The following is a 22,979-nucleotide window of genomic DNA, read 5'->3' as shown; positions in this document are numbered from 1 at the left end:
ATTTTTCTCAATACGTAGAAAGTTTTTTTAAGAAGGTCTATGATATGGCAGACTATCCGCTCGCAGACTATCTCGGATAACGCTAATGCCAGGCAGTATATGATAAAGGCAGTATCGTAACTTTAAACCTCATAACGCAACAAATACTTAATGAAAAATAACTTTATTATAGTGTTTTGGAAAGCTCTCAAAATAAACTATAAGAATATGCAATGAAAAATGGAGGTTTCAATTTAAGAAATTGAAGGTGACCTTTGTGTGACCTTTAAACGACTATCCAAGGTCAAACTAATGAAATCATTTTATGGCCCCCTTGAAACCATACAACATTTGTCTGAAACATTTTCTTGTAAAATGCAAGGGAACGGAAATATTTGGGATGATCGATTAAAATGGGTCACCCTGTATAACAATGATGTTATATTGTTTTGTGGAAGGCTGCGAATCGAGGAAATATAAAAAAGGGGAAATAAATGATTCCAGTCTAATTAATTTTATTAATCCTTGCATCCTTTTTACGTACTTTGAATTTCCCGCAATTCCCGAAATATAATACATATGAATCTAATCAAAAAGCTATTTTTTTGTTTTGACTAAAAACTGATTCTAGGGATGGAAACACTCTTAAAAGAAAATCTGATTTTCCGAAGGGTATTTCCACCTCTAGAATCATTTACTGCTAAAACAAGAAATAGTTTTTTGATTAGGTTTATGTAGGCGTCGAAAAATTAAGGAGCATCGAAAAATTAAGGAGCTTTATACTCCTACATTTATATATTATATTTTTGCAATTTCAGATTTTTTAGAATTTTCGGGTTATTAGACCGTCCTTGTAAGTTATAATTAGAAATGTTATTAAATCGGATCATATAATAGTGTCTGTATAAACATAGTTAATGTTTAATCGAACATTTGTAGAAACGGATTAATTAATTTGAAACATAACTTACCTTTTATCAATGTCGTAAATTAGAAACGATGAAAATTGACAATAATCAGTGGAACTAGCAGCAAATTTTGTTCCTATAGGGTCAAATGAGATTGATTGCACATAAGATTTGTCATTTTCACAAAATATTTTGTTTTCTTCCGTACAACCCTCTTTATCATCAGTATATTTCAGTATCTACGAAAAAACAAACTTTTTACATACTATATTAACATATCATAATTGCAATTTTTCTTTAATCTTACCTTTATTGAATTATTAGAACTAATTATAATGTGTTGCGATGTTGCGTTTATGAAATCAATTGTATCATCTATTTGATATATTTTTGATTGTTTAAGATAAATTCTTTTATTATTCTTTGATTCAATTTTTTTATCCTTCTCTGATTCAATTCTCCAGTGTTTAATAATACCAAATCTGCAAGAATTTTTGCCAAAAATAAAAAAAAGTATTATGAGATCAATTGTATCATCTATTTGATATATTTTTGATTGTTTAAGATAAATTCTTTTATTATTCTTTGATTCAATTCTTTTATCCTTCTCTGATTCAATTCTCCAGTGTTTAATAATACTAAATCTGCAAGAATTTTTGCCAAAAATTAAAAAAAAAATAAAACAGTTTATAAATACTCACACGTCGCCACTTATAGTATAATCATTGCAATGAGCAATAGATGTAATAAAAGCGTCGTTAATTCCCACGATCATTTTATCCTTTTTAATAGTACCGTTCTTTTCGCGATTAAAAGCAAGAAGATTCCTATTTTCACAAAACCAAATTGTATTTTTAGTCATTTGTAGGCATTTATTACTCGTTATATGTTCTATAAATCTTTTCTGTTCTATTTCATATATTTTACTTATTTTACATCTTCCCTTTATCCAGTTGTAATGTATAATAAATTTAGAATTATATGAAGATAGAAATGGTTTACATCTGTAAAAAAAAATAAGACGTGCTTTTCAATATAATCTTATGTATTGGGGTACAAATAAGTTTTAAAGCGTTTTTTGTAGAACATAAGAAAGTAATTCAAAATTTAAATATTCTCCCGCTCTTTTCCAATTTTATAGTGTTTATATGGTAACATAAAAAATAACAACCAACTTCACGATATTGTTTGTGTAACCTAAAATTGCAACAGTTTGAAAATAGCAAACGAGAAACAATTTATTCGGCACTGCATTCGCTATGAATTCCATCATGCCCTAACTATACCGAAGGATAATCCTGCTTGTGGCTCATCCGAGCAAGTAATGTAGACGAACCGAAAATCATACTGAAGGCGAAAGTGGTCAGATGAGCCACAAGCAGGATCATCCTTCGGTGTAATTAGGGCATCAAGGAAAGAGCGCCGCAAAAGCATGTGCATCAATTTGTTCGACTCTTGGAGACAATGTTGTATCCAAAAGTACGTGTGAATTTTGGATGATTTCAGACGATTTAAAGAAGGTGATTTCGACGTTAGCGATCGTGAACGTAGCGGAGCCCCTCTCAAGACTGAGGACGATGAATTGCAAACATTACTTGTCCCAAACGCAAAAAGAGCTTGCATTACAACTGAGAGTAAAGCAACAAACCGTTTCCAACCGTTTACGAAAGACAACGATTCAGAAAGAGGGAAAGTGGGTACCACATGAATTGAGCCAGAAGAACAAAGATAACCGTGTCGAAATGTGTCTGAATCTGTACAAAAAACAGCACAGAAAGTCTTTTCTGTGGAAAATCGTAACGAGTAATGAAAAGTGGATATATTACGATAATCCCAAGCAAAAAAAATCATAAGTAGATGGCCAACCATCCACATCAACGCCAAAGCGGAATATCCACGACCAAAAGGTAATGCTCTGTATATGGTGGGATATGCAGGGCGTGCTATATTATGAGCTTCTGCAACCACGTGAAACGGTTAATGGTGATCGCTATAGTCGACAACTATTGAGATTGAACGAAGAAATCCGTCGAAAACGTCAATATACTGGCAAAGGATTGCGTCCGGTAAAATTGCTTCATGACAACATTAGGCCTCATGTCGCTAAACCGGCCAAAGAAATATTATTGACGTTTGGTTGGGATGTTCTACCGCACCCGGCCTATTCGCCAGATATAGCGCCAAGTGATTATCACTTGTTCTGGTCAATGCAAAACGCCTTGAGGTACACTTCTGGAATATTGAAGAAGTGCGAAAATGGGTTGACGACTTTATTAAATCAAAAGACGAAACTTTCTTCACTGCCGGAATTCGTAAGCTGCCCGAAAGATGGCGCAAGGTCATAGATAATAACGGAGAATATTTTGATACTTAAATGTGTTATTGAATTTCTGCAAAAAAATCTTGAATTTTCAAAAAAATACTTTAAAACTTATTTGTACTCCTAATAAAATCGTGAATATTTTATTTTTTGAAAATATATGTATAATATATTTGTATAATATATGTATAATATATGTATAATATATTAATTAAAATGTATTTTAAAAAGATCCCGTGTGGGGACACCTGTAACCCCCATCGGGCGCGTCCCCAGGTGGCGGATTGGGGAATACTCGTCACAGTTTTCTGTGAAAGGTAGGATAGAAATAAAATACCTCCCGCGGACCGACAGGATTGCACCTTTGTGCGTTACGATGTATAAGGAACTCCCAACTCAAGACGTTAGGTTCCGTGCTGAGGGGTGAATGTTTGTGGGAGACTAAACATGGCTCAAACGGCTCTTTAGGGGATGTAGTGTGCCGCCTGAAGAAATACCCGGTAGCACTTTCCCTCCGAGGGCATAGGGGGTTCTGCCCGGCAGGGGCAGCCTGTGGGGTGGGCGACCTGGGCAACCGCCCGGGGCGCCAGGGCATGGGGGGCGCCGAGAAGAGATCTATGTCCACAGATGGGTTTTTGCACGTATGCGGCTTGCGCTTCTTCGTAAGTGCAGCCGAACTGCATGCCTGAGCTTAGGTCCTTTTCTTTCCACGCGCTGATGTATACTCTGTCCAACGAGAGAAAAGCTGATAGTGCGTGTAGGAGAAGCATAGCAGGCAAAGTGGGGAGAGCGTTGCGTTACCCGAGAGACTCTCCTCACGCTTAAAAAGCCCCTCTACTCCACAGCGGGTGATGCTCTCCCCACTTTGCCCGCTATGCTTCTCCTATGCGTGGGCCTTTCTCTCGTTGAACAGAATACAGAGTATAGTTCTGCCACATAACTAGCGTAACGCAGCGAACCTCGCGCCTCCCAAAAGAGAAAACGCGTCTGCTGGGACATATATGAGCAGCCGCAAAATAGATTTATTCATTTATATATATCTATTAATATATACCTATTTCCTTTTTTTCGACAATGCCGCCTAAAAAATTATCTGGCGCAGCTAATCGGAAAAGAAATAAAATACGCAACAAAAGCAATAAAACTTGTGCAAAATTTTTGGCAGAATTTCTGCATACAGAAATTCAAGCTTTAACTTCACAAAATCTAGCGGAAAATGATGAAAATATTTTAGATACTGCAACTATTTTCCCTAATTCTTCCGAAAATGATATTATTTTCATTCAGAAAGGTGAGCAACAGTCGGAGCAAACATCACCTGTTAAAGAAGTAAATATAGAGCTTGATAATGAAGAAGGCAATGATTTATTAATTGCAAATAATCAAAACTTGAAATTTGATTATAAAAATCTTGAATCATGGCCTCCTTTTATATCTACAAATATCCGAGATCATATCGTTGGTATGGGACTTACAGCTGAAGTAGACAAAGAATATAAATATCTTTTAAATTCTGAGAAGCGCCATTTTTCAGCTGATCTATTTTATAGGAATATGCATAATAAAAAATCATTTTTCAGATCATGGATGTACTATTCAAAAAATGCAGATAGAGTATTTTGCATATCTTGCAAACTATTTAATACAACGAATAGACCTTCCTTGGCGACTACGGGAAATAATGATTGGAAGCACATTTACGAAAATTTAAAATCGCATGAAAATTCCCCAGAACATTTAAAATATTTTATTAATTGGGTCGAACTAAGTCAAAGATTATACACGCATAGCAGCATAGATGAAAATTTACAGAAGGCTATTAGACAGGAGCGCGATCACTGGCAGACTGTTTTAGATCGCTTATGTAATATCATTCTTTATATTACGAGAAATAATTTAGCATTGCGTGGCTCTTCCGACAAATTGTATACACCAAATAACGGAAATTTGTTAGGATTAGTGGAATTACTTAAGAAGTATGATATGACTCTTCACGAACATTTGAGGCGCATTGTATCTAGAGAAACTCATGTCCACTATTGCAGCTATAAAGTTCAAAATGAATTAATTTCTTTATTAGCTTCTTCAATCAGATCACTTATATTAGAGCGTGCCATACAGGCCAAATATTATAGTATAATTTTAGATTGCACCCCAGACATAAGTCACATCGAACTGTCATTTACTTTGCGATTTGTTGATGTGTCTTCGAAAGAAATATCAATTAAGGAGCATTTCATTACTTATGTACCGATTGAAGACCACCGGGTAATCTTTATATAAAATTACAAAACAAATTTTACAAGAAAATAATTTGGATATTACAAATTGTAAAGGACAAGGATATGACAATGGGGGCTCAAATATGAAAGGCAAAAATAAAGGGGTTCAAACTCGTATGCTTCAAGAAAATCCACGAGCTTTTTTTATGCCTTGTGGATGCCATAGTATAAATCTCGTTTTAAGCGACAGCGCTAGTTCGTGCACCGAGTGTATGACATTTTTTGGAATAATACAATGGGTCTATATTTTATTTTCCGCCTCTGTAGGAAGATGGAAAATTCTTACAGATAGTGTGCCATTTTTAATGGTGAAACCCTTATATACTACTCGCTGGGAGAGTAGAATTAATTCTTTAAAACCTTTTCGTTTCCAAATAATTGAGATCCACGATGCTCTCATAACACTCAGCGAAAATGGTTCATCGGATGCTGCTATTAGGCATGAGGCCCAGACATTAGCAACACAAATATGTAACTTCGGGTTCATAGTCACGCTCGTAATTTGGTACGACATTTTACATCGAATGAATATTGTGAGCAAAAGTATGCAATCCGCTAATATGGACTTAAGCTCTGCTGTAACACTATTAGATTCTTGTGTTAATTACATTCGAGAGTACCGAATTTCTGGGTTCGAAAGAGCATTAGTAGATGCTAAAGAACTAGCTGGCAACCTTGACGTAGATGCCGCTTTTGTGAATGAAAGAGTTCGAAGAAAAAAGCGTGAATTTATGTACGAAACGCCAGATGAAGTAATAACCGATTCACAAGAACTTTTTAAAATACGCGTTTTTAATATAATATTAGATCAAGCAGATGTTTCTTTGAAGGAACGATTTGAACAGCTCAAATCTTTCCAAGAAACTTGGGGATTTTTATTTAAATTAAAAGATTTGCCGACAGTCGATGAGTTGAAGAAGCTGTGTCAAGATTTAGAAACACAGTTAAGCGATGGTACAGATCAAGATATCAATAGTAAGGAGTTATGTATGGAACTACAGTCGATAAGTTCCCTATTTCCCAGAGACGTGAATACCCCACTGGAAACATTAAATTTCATTCGTAAAAATGGTCTGGAAAACACTCTACCGAATGTATGGATAGCATTGAGGATCTTACTGACAATTCCTGTAACAGTTGCTGCTGGGGAACGTAGCTTTAGTAAATTAAAGCTCATAAAAACATATTTGCGATCTTCCATGAGTCAGGAACGATTGAATTCGTTGGCATTGTTATCAATCGAGAATGAATTAATAAACGAAGTGAATATTAATGATATAGTAAAAGAGTTCGCTGATATAAAATCAAGAAAAAAATTCATATAAAAGTTGCCAAACGGGGTGACTGTATAATCCGCCACGTTCGTCGGAACGAATATGGAAAACAGAAACCTAACCCTTGATAACAATCACAACCAGGGGGTCGTCATTCCGCGAATTTTTTGGAGACGGAAGTCAGGTTTGACGGTACAACTGAAGATTGCAGCACTGTCGGCCGCGACTTGGAACAGTTGCTTAACAGTTGGAAACAATTCGGTTATCTGTCATTTTGTCATATTTTGTGGTGCTCAATGTGATTTTGCCGGTGTGACAAAAAGAGTTTTTGTGTGCATAGCAGCTGACAGCAGCTGGCAGCAGCTTTTAGCAGCGTTTATGGAGAAATTTTATTAGAAAAAAATCCTAAAAAAATTTTTATTTCTTTTATTTTTTTATTTTTCTTACATTCTTATCTTTGTAACCTATTTGGTTACTTTACTTTTAATTTATTTTTATTTTTATTTTTTCTGTTTTTTGTGTTATTTTTTAATTAATTTTAGATTTAAGTTGTTTGTAATATTAGTTATAGATAAAATATTAAAATGGTGTGGAAATGCTGTGTGCCAGGGTGCACCTTATCAAGCAAGTTTCCGGTGCATCGATTTCCATCGGAACCCGCGAAATCAGAAGCATGGTTGAGGATTATTAAAAGAACCGATATGATCGGTAAGTATAATAAAAGTATATTTAATTATAGTTATTTATTAAATATACATTATTTAATATTACAATAAAAGTAGCAATATTTACTACTTAATGTGGAAAATTACATACAGGGTAACCCATTTTAATCTATCACCCAAAATATTTCCGTTCCCTTGCATTTTACAAGAAAATGTTTCAGACAAATGTTGTATGGTTTTAAGGGGGCCATAAAATGATTTCATTAGTTTGACCTTGGATAGTCGTTTAAAGGTCACACAAAGGTCACCTTCAATTTCTTAAATTGAAACCTCCATTTTTCATTGCATATTCTTATAGTTTATTTTGAGAGCTTTCCAAAACACTATAATAAAGTTATTTTCCATTAAGTATTTGTCGCGTTATGAGGTTTAAAAGTTACGATACTGCCGGCATTAGCGTTATCCGAGATAGTCTACGAGCGGATAGTCTGCCATATCACAGACCTTCTTAAAAAAACTTTCTACGTATTGAGAAAAATGCTATGGTATCAAGAAAAATCAGACGTGGTTTGACTTAAGGAATATTTTTCCAAACTACTAGTCGAGTTCTTTTGTGTGACCAAACATTTTTAGAGGTCACATTGATTTCTCTTGATACCATAGCATTTTTCTCAATACGTAGAAAGTTTTTTTTTTAAGAAGGTCTGTGATATGGCAGACTATCCGCCACATGAAATCGTTGATATGATACGTATTATAAGTGAGACTAGAGGCAATTATAAAGCTGCGGAAAGATTATATGCTGAGAGATTTCCTGATAGACGACATCCAACGCGAGTGACAATAAAACATGTGGTTCATAGAGCTGAAAGAAGGGGGGTCAAGGTACAACAAATGGTATGGGAGAGTGAAGGGGGAGGGAATTCCCGGATACTTGAAAAAGGGTTGGGGAGAGAGTAGATGGAGGAGAGTGGCAAGGTTTAGGTTAGGAAGTGAAATGAGGGAGGGAAGGTATTAGGAGACGGAGGAGAGTGGGAGATGCAGGCTATGCGGATTGGAGGAGGAGACATGGGAACATACGTGGGAGATATGTAGAGAATGGACGGAAGAAGGAGGGAGTTGGCAGGAGCAAGTGGAAATGATATTGGGGGAAGAGGGGGAGGGGAAATGGTGAATAAGAGAGATAGAGGAGGAAAGACAGGGGAGAAGAGGGTGGGAAGGAAAGGAAGGGAGAAAAGAAGGAAGGAGAGAGAGGAAAGAGAGGGAGAGGGAGAGAAAAAGAGTGAGAGTGAGAGAGAGAGAGAGAGTGAGAGAGAGAGAGAGAGAGAGAGAGAGAGAGAGAGAGAGAGAGAGAGAGAGAGAGAGAGAGAGAGAGAGAGAGAGAGAGAGAGAGAGAGAGAGAGAGAGAGAGAGAGAGAGAGAGAGAGAGAGAGAGAGAGAGAGAGAGAGAGAGAGAGAGAGAGAGAGAGAGAGAGAGAGAGAGAGAGAGAGAGAGAGAGAGAGAGAGAGAGAGAGAGAGAGAGAGAGAGAGAGAGAGAGAGAGAGAGAGAGAGAGAGAGAGAGAGAGAGAGAGAGAGAGAGAGAGAGAGAGAGAGAGAGAGAGAGAGAGAGAGAGAGAGAGAGAGAGAGAGAGAGAGAGAGAGAGAGAGAGAGAGAGAGAGAGAGAGAGAGAGAGAGAGAGAGAGAGAGAGAGAGAGAGAGTCACGGTGGGAATGGGAGTGGGTTGTAAAAGATGGAAATATTGAAGGCGCGAGGAAACGGAAGTTATCTTTGGCGAGAACAGGTGTGTGTGTGTGTAGGGTATAAAGGGAGAAGGGGAAGGGTGCAGGCCGGATGATAACCTGTTGGACGGCTGGCCGCCTGGACCCGAATCTATCGGAGAGATTATTTTAGGTTAAGCGTAAATATAAGATAATATAAGGATAGTTTTAAGTTATGCTAAGGTTAAGTTTAAGGATAGAATTAAGTTAAATGTAAGCATATGTATGAGAGTAAACCCCAAGGGGAAATAAAACACTATTACTACATAGAGCTGAAAGAGGTGATTTACAGAGAAAACGTCAAAAGACTGGAGCTGACGAAGTGAAAACGCTGGTAACTGTTGCTGCTATTCAAATGGATCCGCATACTTCCACGAGAAAAATTCAACATCAACATGGTGTACCACAATCAACTGCGAATCGCATTTTGCGAAATTATAAACTACATCCGTATCATATTACTTTGACTAGAGCATTGAAAAACGAGGATTTTATCCGTCGTGTAAGATTTTGTAATTAGGCTGAAAATCAAATAATATGAGATCCGTTATTCTTTCGTTATATGCTTTTTTCTGATGAAGCCACATTTAGTAAGAGTGGAGGCGTCAACAGACATAACTGCCATTATTATTCTGAAGGAAATCCACATTGGCAACGGAATGAAGAATTACAATGGCAATGGTCTATTAATGTGTGGGCTGGTATAGTAGGAGATTATGTTATTGGTTTATATTTCTTTCAAGCAAACCTTAATGCGCAAAGTTATTTATTTTTTTTGCAAAATCAGTTACCGATTCTTTTAGAGAATGTTGATTTTCAGACACGTAATCGAATGTGGTTTATGCAAGACGGAGCGCCCGCTCACAGAGCACGTGACGTCAGGGACTATTTAAATAATGTATTCGGAAGACAATGGATTGGTTTAGGTAGTCAAACTCAGGAGTGGCCCCCTAGATCTCCGGATCTGACGTCATTGGATTTTTTTCTCTGGGGATATGTTAAAGAAAAAGTGTACGAGACTGAGCCGACGACTATTGAAAATATGCAACAACGCATTCGTAACGTGTTCAGAAGCATAACACCAACTGTTCTTAATAGAGTGCGTAACAATTTTCATAAAAGATTACGTTTATCCAACAAGGTGGACGTGTCTTCGAACACCTTCAATAAAATACTTAATTATTTTGAAATACACGCGCGCGCGCGCGCGCGCACGCACGCACACACACACACACACACACACACACACACACACACTCACAAGAGATGTAAATCTGACCGTGCAACCTCTACGTGGTACATCTCGGATAACGCTAATGCCGGCAGTATCGTAACTTTTAAACCTCATAACGCGACAAATACTTAATGGAAAATAACTTTATTATAGTGTTTTGGAAAGCTCTCAAAATAAGCTATAAGAATATGTAATGAAAAATGGAGGTTTCAATTTAAGAAATTGAAGGTGACCTTCGTGTGACCTTTCAACGACTATCCAAGGTCAAACCAATGAAATTATTTTATGGCCCCCTTGAAACCATACAACATTTGTCTGAAACATTTTCTTGTAAAATGCAAGGGAACGGAAATATTTTGGGTGATAGATTAAAATGGGTCACCCTGTATATTCACAAATACATTAATATTTATTTAAAATTTTTATCAAATATATGTGTATATATATACAGAGTGTCCCGTAAAGACCGTAACAACGCTTAGGGGTAAATTTCTGAGATAATTCTGAGCAAAAAATCTTAATACCAAAATACTCAGGGTGTAATGGTTTTTGAATTAGAAGCAATTAAAGTTAGCAAATAAGATAGCCTGAAATTTGCGCGCTCAGGTGTGTACAAAGTACAGTGATAAAAGCGAAATTGACTATCGCTCCTCTGTTGTCAGTATTAATATTTGGAAAATAAATTTGCTAATACATATTAACATAAATATTGTCTACGCAATTAAGATTTTGTTGAAAATATTATAAAGAAAAAAATATTAAAAAAGATTTTCTTCTACATTACGTAGCACTTCTTCTTCATTTTACCATAAATGAGTAACATATCACAATATTCTGTGCAAATAATGAGTAACATATTACAATATTCTGTACAAATATCTGTAAGATAAAAAGTGTAGTGTCTAATAACTATTGTACGGAGACGTAGCGCGAGTTGCGAGTTCGAGATATCGATACACACACAAGAGAGAGACAGAATAAAGACCGAACACGTGTTACATAATAACAAGTTCGCATTCACATGTATGTTAAATATTAAATATATCACAAGTTAAAAGTGTAAATCCTCAGTGTGGTTTATTTGGCGTAAAACACAACATTTGGCGACGAGTATTTGAATCGCAACAAAAACCCACGTGTAGAGCACTGTCAAAAGTGAGGTTATCCATTGTTCGTCACAATGCTGGTCGGAAAAATACTGGAATTTAGGCCGGATACCGAAGATTTTGAATCATGGGCAGGTGTCCTTACCAACTATCTACTAGCAAACGATATTGAGGAAACTAGTAATGATGTTGCTACAAAAAGGAAGGCAATAGCAATTCTGCTATCTTCAATAGGCGTGTCTACGTACAGCCTTCTGCAAAGTTTTGTTGCGCCAGCTAAACCGGAAGAGAAAACCTTCGATGAGCTTATCACAACGCTCAAAAATCATTATAAACCTGCACCGAAGGCAATTGCAGAAAGATATAAATTCTACAAGCGTGTTCAACAACCAGGGGAGTCGATAAATATTTACTTGTCTGAACTACGTAAAATAGGTGTAACATGTAAGTTTACAGATTTAAATACTTCGTTAAGAGATCAACTCGTTGTAGGAATCCGTTCTGAAATGGCACAGAAACGTCTGTTTCTTGAGGATGACAATTTGACCTTGGACAATGCTGTCAAGATTGCCACAAGTCAGGAAGCTGCGGATAGTAGTACTCAGCTGATTCGGCACACTAGTAGTCTTGCTACTGCCACAAATCAGACTAATAAAGTAAAGTCGTCGTCATCAAAACCGTCTCAGCATCCTAAGAAAAATTTTAACAAGTTAAATCAAGGCAAATTAGCGTGTTCTGGTTGCGGAGGAAAACATCTAAGGAAAGATTGCCCACACAAAGATGTTGTTTGCCATAACTGTCAAAAATCTGGTCATTTTGCACGTCGATGTCTATCACAACCGAAAGGCGGAGGAGAAGGAAAGCAGAAAACCAACCAAATTAACAGTATCAAGCAGATGCAACATGATAGTCCTATCATAATAAACGCTTGTCTAAACGGAATTCCAATAGATATGGAGTTTGACACTGCTTCGAGTACAAGTTTCATCATATCTAGTATATGGAGAAAATTAGGTTGTCCCAAGCTTCATCTGAGTAATAAGAAATTTAGAACATATACAGGACAAAAATTCGAGTCTAAAGGAACGTTTCTTTGTACTATCGAGTACAATGGGCAAACAGTTAAACATCCGATGCATGTCACAGAGGGCTCTTGTCTTTTTGGTCGTGACCTGTTGAAGAAAATTCAAATGGATTGGGTGTCAATCAAAAAACAATGTTCTCAGGTATGTCGTATCACTAATGAATTGTCATTAGAAACATTGTTAAAAGAATATAGTGATGTTTTTGATGAACTTGTTGGAGTCATTCGAAGATTCAAAGGCAAGTTGGTACTTAAGGAAAACGCAGTTCCTCGTTTCTTTAAGTCTCGACCTATTCCATTTTTGTTACGTGATAAAGTTAATAAAGAACTTGACAAAATGGAAAAATCTGGTGCCATTAGTCGTATTGAAACATCAGAATGGGCTTCACCGTTGGTAGTAGTACCAAAACCTAACGGATCTGTCGCATCAGTGGAGACTTCAAACGTACGATAAATAATCAATTGCATATTCAGCAATATCCTCTCGCAAGGATGGAAGAGTTATTTGAAAAAGTTTCAGGAGGTCAAGTTTTCACAAAATTAGACGGTCCTGATGCATTTCATCAAGTGGAAGTAGATGAATCATGCAAAAAGTATTTAGTCATAAATACTCATCGTGGCCTCTACCGGTATAATGTATTACCACAAGGCATAGCATCTTCGCCAGCAATTTTTCAAGAATTGATGGATCGTATGCTCAAGGAAATTCCGATGACAGGATCATTCGTAGACGACACCGTTTCTACAGGGAAAAACGATCAGAGTCATTTACAAAATTTGAAGTTAATATTCCAGCGTATGAGAGAATGGAATTTTCGATTATCAAAGAAGAAATGTATTTTTATGCAACCTTCAATCAAATTCCTTGGACAAGTCTTATGTGCGGAAGGTATCTGCACAGACCCCAGTAAAATCGAGTCAATCATGTCTATGAGAGAACCAAAGAATAAACATGAAGTAAAGTATTTCCTGGGATTAATTAACTTTTATAGTAAATTTATTAATAATTTATCATATCTCTGTGAGCCGCTTAACAAGTTGACACGTGATGAAGTGAATTGGAACTGGAATATCCGATGTAAAAGAAGTTTTGACAAAATCAAGAAAGCTGTATCCAGTGCTCCGATACTAGCTTATTATCAACAGTCTATTCCTATTGGTATAGCATGCGACGCATCTTCAGTTGGAGTTGGAGTAGTCCTATTTCATCGATACGAAGATGGGAGTGAACGACCAATTGCGTTTGCTTCTAAGACATTATCGTCGGCTGAACGAAACTATTCTCAAGTAGAGAAAGAAGCCTTAAGCATCGTATTTGGAGTTAAACGTTTTATTCAATACCTATATGGACGTCGTTTCATATTAGTTACGGACCATAATCCATTGCTTACAATATTTGGTCCAAATCGACAATTACCATCACTTGCTGCAACTAGATTACATCGTTAGGCTATGTTCTTGTCAAGTTTTCTGTACGATATAGAGTATCATAATACCCATCGTCATGGTAATGCTGATGCGTTATCACGTCTACCTCTCGAAGACAATCAACCAGTGGACATCGTAGTGGATGACGAGGTAAAAGCTATCGTAGAGGAACATCCGATAACTTCAAGCTGGGTAAGACAAAAAACTAGTCGAGATCCAGAATTGTTTAGTATTATACAATTTATTAGGAAAAGTTGGCCTAATAAACAGTTTCAGTTACCGGATAATCTGAAACCCTATTTCATTCATCGTGAAGAGTTAACGATAGAACAAGGAATAGTCATGTGGGGTATTCGAGTAGTAATACCAAAGTCACTACGAAATCAAGTTTTAATACAATTGCATGAGACACATCCTGGAGTCATCCGAATGAAGTCCTTAGCAAGAAGTCGTGTATGGTGGCCAGGATAGCGATATTGATTCACGTGTAAAATCGTGTACATCATGTGCTATTAATCGTGAAAATCCTGCCGTAGCTCCTTTACATCCATGGTCAATTTCTGAAAAAGCTTGGCAACGATTGCATATTGATTTAGCAGGTCCTTTCCTAAACAATATGTGGTTAATAATGGTCGACGCATACAGTAAGTGGCCGGAGGTATATAAACTTGGAAAAGATTCATCATCAGCTCACGTGATTCAATGCATACGAGAAAGTATCGCACGCTATGGCATTCCAGACACAATAGTCTCCGATAATGGTCCTCAGTTTGTATCACAGGAGTTTGAGGAGTTTTGCAAAAGAAATGGTATTCGCCATACGACATCAAGCGCCTATCACCCTAGGAGTAATGGGGAAGCTGAGCGATTCGTCAGGACGTTCAAGAATGGTATGAAATCTAGTAAAGATGCTCAAAAAAATAATGTCGAATTGTGTAATTTTTTATTTAATTACCGGATCACAGTACATACAACTACAGGTGCTTCGCCGTCCGAGCTTATGATGAAAAGACAATTAAAAAGTCGTTTTGACTTGCTATATCCTGATGTAAACTCTACAGTGAAGATAAAACAAGAGAAACAACAACAACAATTCAATAACAGTATTTCCGTTCGTGAATTCAATCCAGGAGATAAAGTTTGGGTTCAAACATTTGGAAGGAATGATCCCAAATGGAGCCTTGGAACTATTATAAAACCTGTTGGTCCAGTATCTTATATTGTTCAAATAGATAGTCGTACTCTAAAACGACATGTGGACCATATCATTTCGGCATCTGTTCAGGAGTCATCTAATGCAGGCGATATCATCATTAATCCGGAGGAATTGTCGAATTCGTCAGAACCAGAAATCGCTGAGGAGCAACAAACAGAACCAGAACCTAGTACCAGTGCTGAAGCAGTAGAGAAGTCTTCACGTCCAAAGCGGAATACACACCCTCCAGATCGTTTGGAATATACGAGTTTTGGTACACAAAATAAAGGGGGAAGGAAAGTGTAGTGTCTAATAACTATTGTACGGAGACGTAGCGCGAGTTGCGAGTTCGAGATATCGATACACACACAAGAGAGAGACAGAATAGAGACCGGACACGTGTTACATAATAACAAGTTCGCATTCACATGTATGTTAAATATTAAATATATCACAAGTTAAAAGTGTAAATTCTCAGTGTGGTTTATTTGGCGTAAAACACAACAAAAAGAAATGTCAGAGAAATGTAATTTTTGACAGCTTGCGTTTTGTGTATCATAATATTTTTTTCTTTATAATATTTTCAACAAAATCTTAATTGCGTAAACAATATTTATGTTAATATGTATTAGCAAATTTATTTTCCAAATATTAATACTGACAATAGGGGAGCAATAATCAATTTCGCTTTTATCACTGTACGTTGTACACACCTGAGCGCGCAAATTTCAAGCTATCTTATTCGCTAACTTTAAATGCTTCTAATTCAAAAACCATTACACCCTGAGTATTTTGGTATTAAGATTTTTTGCTCAGAATTATCTCAGAAATATACTAAGCGTTGTAAGCGGTCTTTACGGGACACCCTGTATATAATAATTTTACAATATGCTTTATTACTATTTTTATGTTATAGGTGCACCAAAAGAAATGGCTAAATTAAGAATTTGTACAGAACATTTTTTGGAAGATATGATTAAACCTTACGGAATTAGAAGAAATTTAATAGAAAATTCTGTGCCAAATAGAAATTTGCCAGATTTAAATAATAATAATAAAAATAATATGGAATTTGAAAATAACGTAGAATTCGAAAATAATATGGAATTTGAAAATAATGTAGAGCTTGAAAGTAATATTGAATTAGACAATAATAATATAGAGCTTGAAAATATCAATAATGCTAACAATAGCATTTTTGAAAATAATTTAGTTACTTGTAATAAAAATATTCAAAATTTAAATAATAAAAATAAAAATATATTTTTCGAAAATGTTCAGGACAAAATTAATTTGGCCTCTGCATCAAAGAGAGTGGTGTGTGGGTCTGGCCTCTGCATCAAAGAGAGTGGCGTGTGGGTCCGGCCAGTTAAGGCGAATTTCATTCCAATTGGTCAGCTTGGGCAAAATATTCAATTGTACCAAACAATTCACAACAAATGTTGCCACTCTTGCCTTAACTGGCCGGACCCACACGCCACTCTTGCCTTAACTGGCCGGAATCACATGCCACTTAACAAATTGTTAACTTAGTGTTTTGGAAAGCTCTCGAGATAAGCTATAAGAATATGCAATAAAATGTAGGGGGTTCCATTTAAAAAAATAAGGTTGACCTTGAAATGATCTTGAAGGACATGGTCAAGGTCAAAGTCAAAGTCATCATTTTACTCCCCGCTTGAAACCATACAACTTTGCTATTGGACATTTTCTCCAAAATGCATTCTAACTGAAGATATTAGGGGGGTCCGATACTTTTCAATGACCTTTATATATATGCACATAATGCAGATGTTCTTTCTCACTCATTTTAAGTACGTAGTTCTTCCACGAGCCCTGTCACTCAGTGAGGGCACCACAAACACTGGTACCAAAAAAAGTATAGAGGTTGAATATATAAGAAACGTTGACATTTTTATATGTCTATCTACGTGTATTCTTTATAGATATTCTTATTTATATCCACGATGTCTTGCACCAAATACGTGTAACAATGAGACGAGAACAAGAGATAATGAGACGCAGTGATCATTCACTCTTCATGTGAATGAAATATTCACTCCACACTGCATAGAGTGAAAATATTCACTCTACAAAATAAAGTACACATAATCACTCTACTTTGCAGAGTGAAAAATTCACTCTACAACAAAAAGGAAGCGAATTAACTCCGTATGAATGAAAAGTCACTCTAACTCGAGTGACACGACCAGTCACTCAATTTTTCGAGTGCGTTTTCACTCCAAGAAATTTAGAGAGTACGCCTCTTTCCTCTCTTTACCGCGCGCGCGACAGCCGCTAGGGCCAGCGCCGCCGAGCGTTAGGCCGAATTCTTACTGAGAGCGTCACGCGTCGCGTCACGACGCGACGCGAAGTAAGCTGAAGAATAGCGTCGTTCTTATTTACACTGAACGCGTCGCCGTAAGCAGCGCTCGGAATTAGTTGTACATTTCGGGCCGATTTCCAAGACGACGCCTCCTGTTCCCCCACTACCGTCCGGCCGCTGGCGGCCGAGCCGCCGATAGCTCTGGCTCAGGAGTGTTTTATATTAGAAATAGGCTGGATTGTTTAGGTATCTTTCAGGAAATCGTAATATTTTCTTCACTACATAAATAATGTTTTTTTTTATTAATACATAATATATATATATATATTTAATTATTAATGAAAATAAACATTATTTATGTAGCAAAGAAAATATTACTATTTTCTGAGAGGTGCCTCAACAACCCAGCCTATTTCTTATATAAAACGCTCCTGCGCCAGAGCTATCGGCGGTTCGGCCGCCAGCGGCCGGGCGGTAGTGGGGGAACAAAAGGCGTCGTCTCGGGAATCGGCCCGAAATGTGCAACTAATTCCGAGCGCTGGCCGTAAGGAAACAAAAGATAATAGTAGAGAATAATGGCTTAGTTTACACCGATTGTGTAGTACGCGTACCAAATACTAAATCTGCTTCTTTGATTGGTATAGATTTTACATTAAACGATTTATACCTATCGGAAAAGCAAATTTAGTATTTGGTACGCATACTAAACTACACTCTAGTATCTCAATCTGAGATCGGTGTACATTTTAACGTCTCAAATGTAGACGAATTATTTCTATATGAAAAATAATTAAAATTTTTACACCAACAATCTATGATATATGCTCCATATGCCATATTATATTTTATTCCATTTTTAATCATTTATTTTAAACTACTGCATATTAGCAAGAGTTACTGTACTATGGAGATTAGTGGAGGAGACGGTAACATATATTATAAATGCAGTCAGATTTATTGTACTCTTGTTAGTATTGTTAAAATATTGTAAAAATAATGTATTATTAGTATGGGCGTATCGCCCAAAGGATGTGTTCGAACTGGTGAGAAGTGAGATAGAGTCAATTGTGTAGAAATGTGTTTATTTCTTTGTCAGAGAGAAGTATGTATGTACAGGTGTGTTTGTAGCTTGAGTGCGCCAGTGGTACATTCGCGGCAAAGTGTAAGGCCGCGAGTTTTGAATGAAAGTTGATGGGCGCGGTAATATATTACCAGCCGCGTCTGCGTGATTGGAATCGGGTCCCCAAAAGGACGATTCATGCGAGGGTGCATGTTGCATCTCTTGTCGGAAGTATTCCGTGCGGGAAGCGGTCCTCTGCATGGTAGTTGCTCTGTGAGCAAGCCCTAGGCGGCGAGGTTTGCGTTGCGGTGGAGTATGTTTCCGTTGTGCCATGCGCTGCGACCGTCCGGCTCTCGGTGGCGCAAGTGAGTCTGCGAGCCGAGGCGGGAGAGGCCTTCGCATTCGGATGTCCCCTGGTACGTGAGTGTCCCGTGGGGGCCGAGTCAACCGGGCACAGAACTCTAAGGGAATTGTTTTCCGCTGTAGAGTCTGTGGTGGCGACGGCGATGCTGGTGCGTCAGCTGACCGTAGATACACATCCTACGTGAAGTGTGCGGTCAGAGCTGAGACTGAGTCTCTCGCTTCCGTGCCTTCCCAGGCACTGTGAAAAGTCGAGAAGACTTGCTGGTTGCGCTCTGCGAAGCAGAGCTGTAACTCCGTTCAAGGACCCTTAGTAAGAGCTCGCCTTGAAGCGAGTGAGTGAGTAAAAATCTGCGGTGAAGCTCTTTTATACAGCTTCGATCGATGCTTGATCGCGAGAAAGCTTTTCACCGCCTGCGCAACCTGGCGGTGTAGCTGCAAGCTCGTAACTCGGCAGAAGCCCTGCGGCGCGTAGCGGCGCCGCGGCGTATTATGCCGCTTCAGTACAGCTGTGTAGCGGTGAGCCGCCACAGGACCCCCTTGGCAGTTTTGAAGCCTGAAAACGAATAGTTGGTTTTGACGTTCTGCCGCTCCTCTTCTTGTTGGCTGTGGAGGGTCTTGACTGCTTGGCTGCGGCTGGTTCTATTGGCTGCTTGTGGTCGTCCATGACGTATGCTGACTTTAATTGGTCTATGGAGACGTTGATTGGCTTGTCGTTGACCAATAGCCTGTAGACTTTTTCGTTTGTTGTACGACTTGATAAGGTCCGTCGTATGGCTGCTGTAGCGCCCTGGTTGGGCCGTCGTGTCTGACGACAACTTTTTTGACAGCTGGCCAAGTCCTTGTGAATGAAGGTGCTGCTGTGGCCGTGTCGTTGTATGTGTGGGCGGAGTTTGCTCATTTTCTAATGCAAATGATCCACAAACTCGCCCGGTTGATCTTCTCTGATTTGCGCTGCGTCGCTGCCTTGCGTCTTGCCAGTTTTCTTTGATTGGCTCATGTTTCTCGACCAGTCGTCGGGGTTACCAGTTTATGGGCGTATCGCCCAAAGGATGTGTTCGAACTGGTGAGAAGTGAGATAGAGTCAATTGTGTAGAAATGTGTTTATTTCTTTGTCAGAGAGAAGTATGTATGTACAGGTGTGTTTGTAGCTTGAGTGCGCCAGCGGCGCATTCGCGGCAAAGTGTAAGGCCGCGAGTTTTGAATGAAAGTTGATGGGCGCGGTAATATATTACCGGCCGCGTCTGCGTGATTGGAATCAGGTCACCAAAAGGACGATTCATGCGAGGGTGCATGCTGCATCCCTTTCCCATGTGTCGAAAGTATTCCGTGCGGGAAGCGGTCCTCTGCATGGTAGTTGCTCTGTGAGCAAGCCCTAGGCGGCGAGGTTTGCGTTGCGGTGGAGTATGTCTCCGTTGTGCCATACGCTGCGACCGTCCGGCTCTCGGTGGCGCAAGTGAGTCTGCGAGCCGAGGCGGGAGAGGCCTTCGCATTCGGATGTCCCCTGGTACGTGAGTGTCCCGTGGGGGCCGAGTCAACCGGGCACAGAACTCTAAGGGAATTGTTTTCCGCTGTAGAGTCTGTGGTGGCGACGGCGATGCTGGTGCGTCAGCTGACCGTAGATGCACATCCTACGTGAGGTGTGCGGTCAGAGCTGAGACTGAGTCTCTCGCTTCCGTGCCTTCCCAGGCACTGTGAAAAGTCGAGAAGAGTTGCTGGTTGCGCTCTTCGAAGCAGAGCTGTGACTCCGTTCAAGGGCCCTTAGTAAGAGCTCGCCTTGAAGCGAGTGAGTGAGTAAAAATCTGCGGTGAAGCTCTTTTATACAGCTTTGATCGATGCTTGATCGCGAGAAAGCTTTTCACCGCCTGCGCAACCTGGCGGTGTAGCTGCAAGCTCGTAACTCGGCAGAAGCCTTGCGGCGCGTTGCGGCGCCGCGGCGTATTATGCCGCTTCAGTACAGCTGTGTGCTTAGAACATATATACTGGAAGGGGCATAGCCTATCTAAATATACATAACAAAAGTGTCCCCTACATCTATCTATCCTTGTCTGTACGAAATCGGTCAATGCGCTTGCGCGAATGAATAACCGCTTAAGTTGAAAGTCGAAAGATTTAAAATAGGTGGAAGGCATTTGAAAATTTGATTATAACAATTTATTCTTTAAGTTATATTATAATATAATTGCAATATATTATAAATTATATATAATAATTTGTAGTAATATGTAATAATAGTCTTGCAAAATAAAATAAAAATTATAATGCACATAACCAAAAACAAATACTGTAATGAACAATAATTATATACAGGATGTACAGGATGAACTAAAATAAGATAACAAACTTTGAGGAGCAAGACCAAACATGAAAAAAAATTTGACATCAACATATGTCCGTCAAACCCACTGTTACTAAAATAAAATATATATTATTAATGAAAAATAAAAAAGTAATATTTATTATTATGTAATATTCTCGCTCCTCTAAAGTTTGTTATCTTATTTTAATTATATCTTGTATATATAGTAACTAGTACAATAAAAATTATTATAATAAATAATAAAAAAAATATTTAAAAACTTCATTGATGTTTAAATAGTATTAGTTTTGTATACTTTTTTATGATTATTTCTTTAGACTTGATTATATTGGAAGGCTTGTCATAGATAAGCTTGTCTAGTTTGTCATCACACACATCAACATAATCGACGCATGCGTATTGCAATAAAATGTATAGACAAGGATAGATAGATGTTGAGGACAACGGCAAGTCAGCTATGCCCCTTCCAGTATATATGTTCTAAGGCTGTGTGGCGGTGAGCCGCCACAATTAGTTTATTAGTCATTATAATAGTATTATTAATAGTGGTCTTCCGCACCACCTTCGAGGTTCCACTAACGGCGCGTTAGGTTTTTTTAGTGGACCTTCGCCAAGAGCCCTATTATACCACATTTAATTATTCTTTCTATATTTCTTTTATACATATGTGATGTCATTTGCAGACATGTTAGTAATATTTTATTTATCTATAAATATGTGACGGGATAGAGAGTTAGCACAAGATAATTGATTTTATTTGAAATTTTATTTAATATATATGTAGAATAAATCTTAATATAAAATTATCATAATATGACTAGTCAATATATTATTACAATGTTATCACATAAATTAGATTTAAAAAATTATTATTAATAATAAAAAATTATTATTAATAATAATAATAAATCAATAATAAAAAATATAAAATGAAAATATAAATAAAAAATTAAAAAATAATAAAAATATGATTAAAAATAATAAAAATATAAATACAAAATAAAAATATAGTTAAAAAATAATAAAAATATAAATAAAAAATAGAAAAAAGATATTAAAAAATAACAGTTTTATTGTTAAAAAAAATAAAATTAATATTAATATTAAATTAAAAATTATAGATGTATCAGGCTCTGATGATTGTTAAAATCAATAATATTAAAAAGGAGCGTAAAGAGCCAACAGACGGATATTCGTGCGAAGGTTATCGTATATTAGTTTATAACCATTATAACATTTACATTAAAAACAAACGTTTCAGCCTGTCATTAGGTCTTCATCAGTATTATTACAGAAACCAATAAACCGCAACGCATTAATTAAATACAATATAAGAAGCAAATAACATAATTAACCGAAGAGTAGTTCAACCACGTTAGAACTGTAATAAAAAGAGAACCAAATGAGAATTCGTGTTGCAAAATAAGCGCAGACCGAAGAAAGAAATAATTTTTACATACTTATAGTAAAGCACTTGTAAAAAGCTCATCCACCCAAGATGGAACGAGGTAGGAGAGAAATCTTAGATCCATATTATATGATGGTTGAGATCTTAATGTTCGTAATAGAATAACGACAAAATTCAAGTGATGAGGAATAGTGAGAGGGCGGAGAGGGAGGGGGGACGGAAAGAATAAGGAGTATGGAGGGGAAGGTATAGATATCTAGGAGGGGATGAAAG

The 22,979-nt window shown here is 37.5% G+C and overlaps 3 protein-coding genes across 5 annotated transcripts in view; 2 read left to right on the top strand and 1 right to left on the bottom strand.

Moving 5' to 3' along the window:
* LOC105679238 (uncharacterized) overlaps positions 1-22,979 on the bottom strand; it is a 48,300-nt gene that overhangs the window by 16,810 nt on the left and 8,511 nt on the right. For all 3 annotated transcript variants that reach the window (XM_067358536.1, XM_067358535.1, XM_067358537.1), the window contains exons 2-4: positions 1,589-1,891; positions 1,195-1,369; positions 951-1,126 (exon numbers count right to left, since the gene is read on the bottom strand). In XM_067358536.1, coding sequence (XP_067214637.1) covers positions 951-1,126; positions 1,195-1,369; positions 1,589-1,891 — 654 coding nt within the window. The remainder of the gene's footprint in view (positions 1-950; positions 1,127-1,194; positions 1,370-1,588; positions 1,892-22,979) is intronic.
* LOC137001051 (uncharacterized) lies at positions 7,222-19,166 on the top strand. The gene is made up of 4 exons (XM_067359002.1): positions 7,222-7,471; positions 16,152-16,454; positions 18,567-18,601; positions 18,885-19,166. The coding sequence occupies exons 1-4, from the start codon at positions 7,348-7,350 to the stop codon at positions 19,164-19,166; spliced, it is 744 nt and encodes a 247-aa protein (XP_067215103.1). The 5' UTR covers positions 7,222-7,347.
* Positions 9,424-10,782, top strand: LOC137001052 (uncharacterized; the record flags this gene model as incomplete). The annotated part of the gene is given in 1 exon segment (XM_067359003.1): positions 9,424-10,782. A coding segment is annotated over 1 exon segment (1,131 nt), but the record flags the coding sequence as incomplete, so codon positions are not given.

The sequence above is a fragment of the Linepithema humile genome, chromosome 7, assembly GCF_040581485.1.
Source record: "Linepithema humile isolate Giens D197 chromosome 7, Lhum_UNIL_v1.0, whole genome shotgun sequence".
In the NCBI taxonomy this organism is placed as follows: Eukaryota; Metazoa; Arthropoda; class Insecta; order Hymenoptera; family Formicidae; genus Linepithema; species Linepithema humile.
Note: the sequence above shows the minus strand (reverse complement) of the source record. Positions and strands in the feature narration are given on the sequence as shown.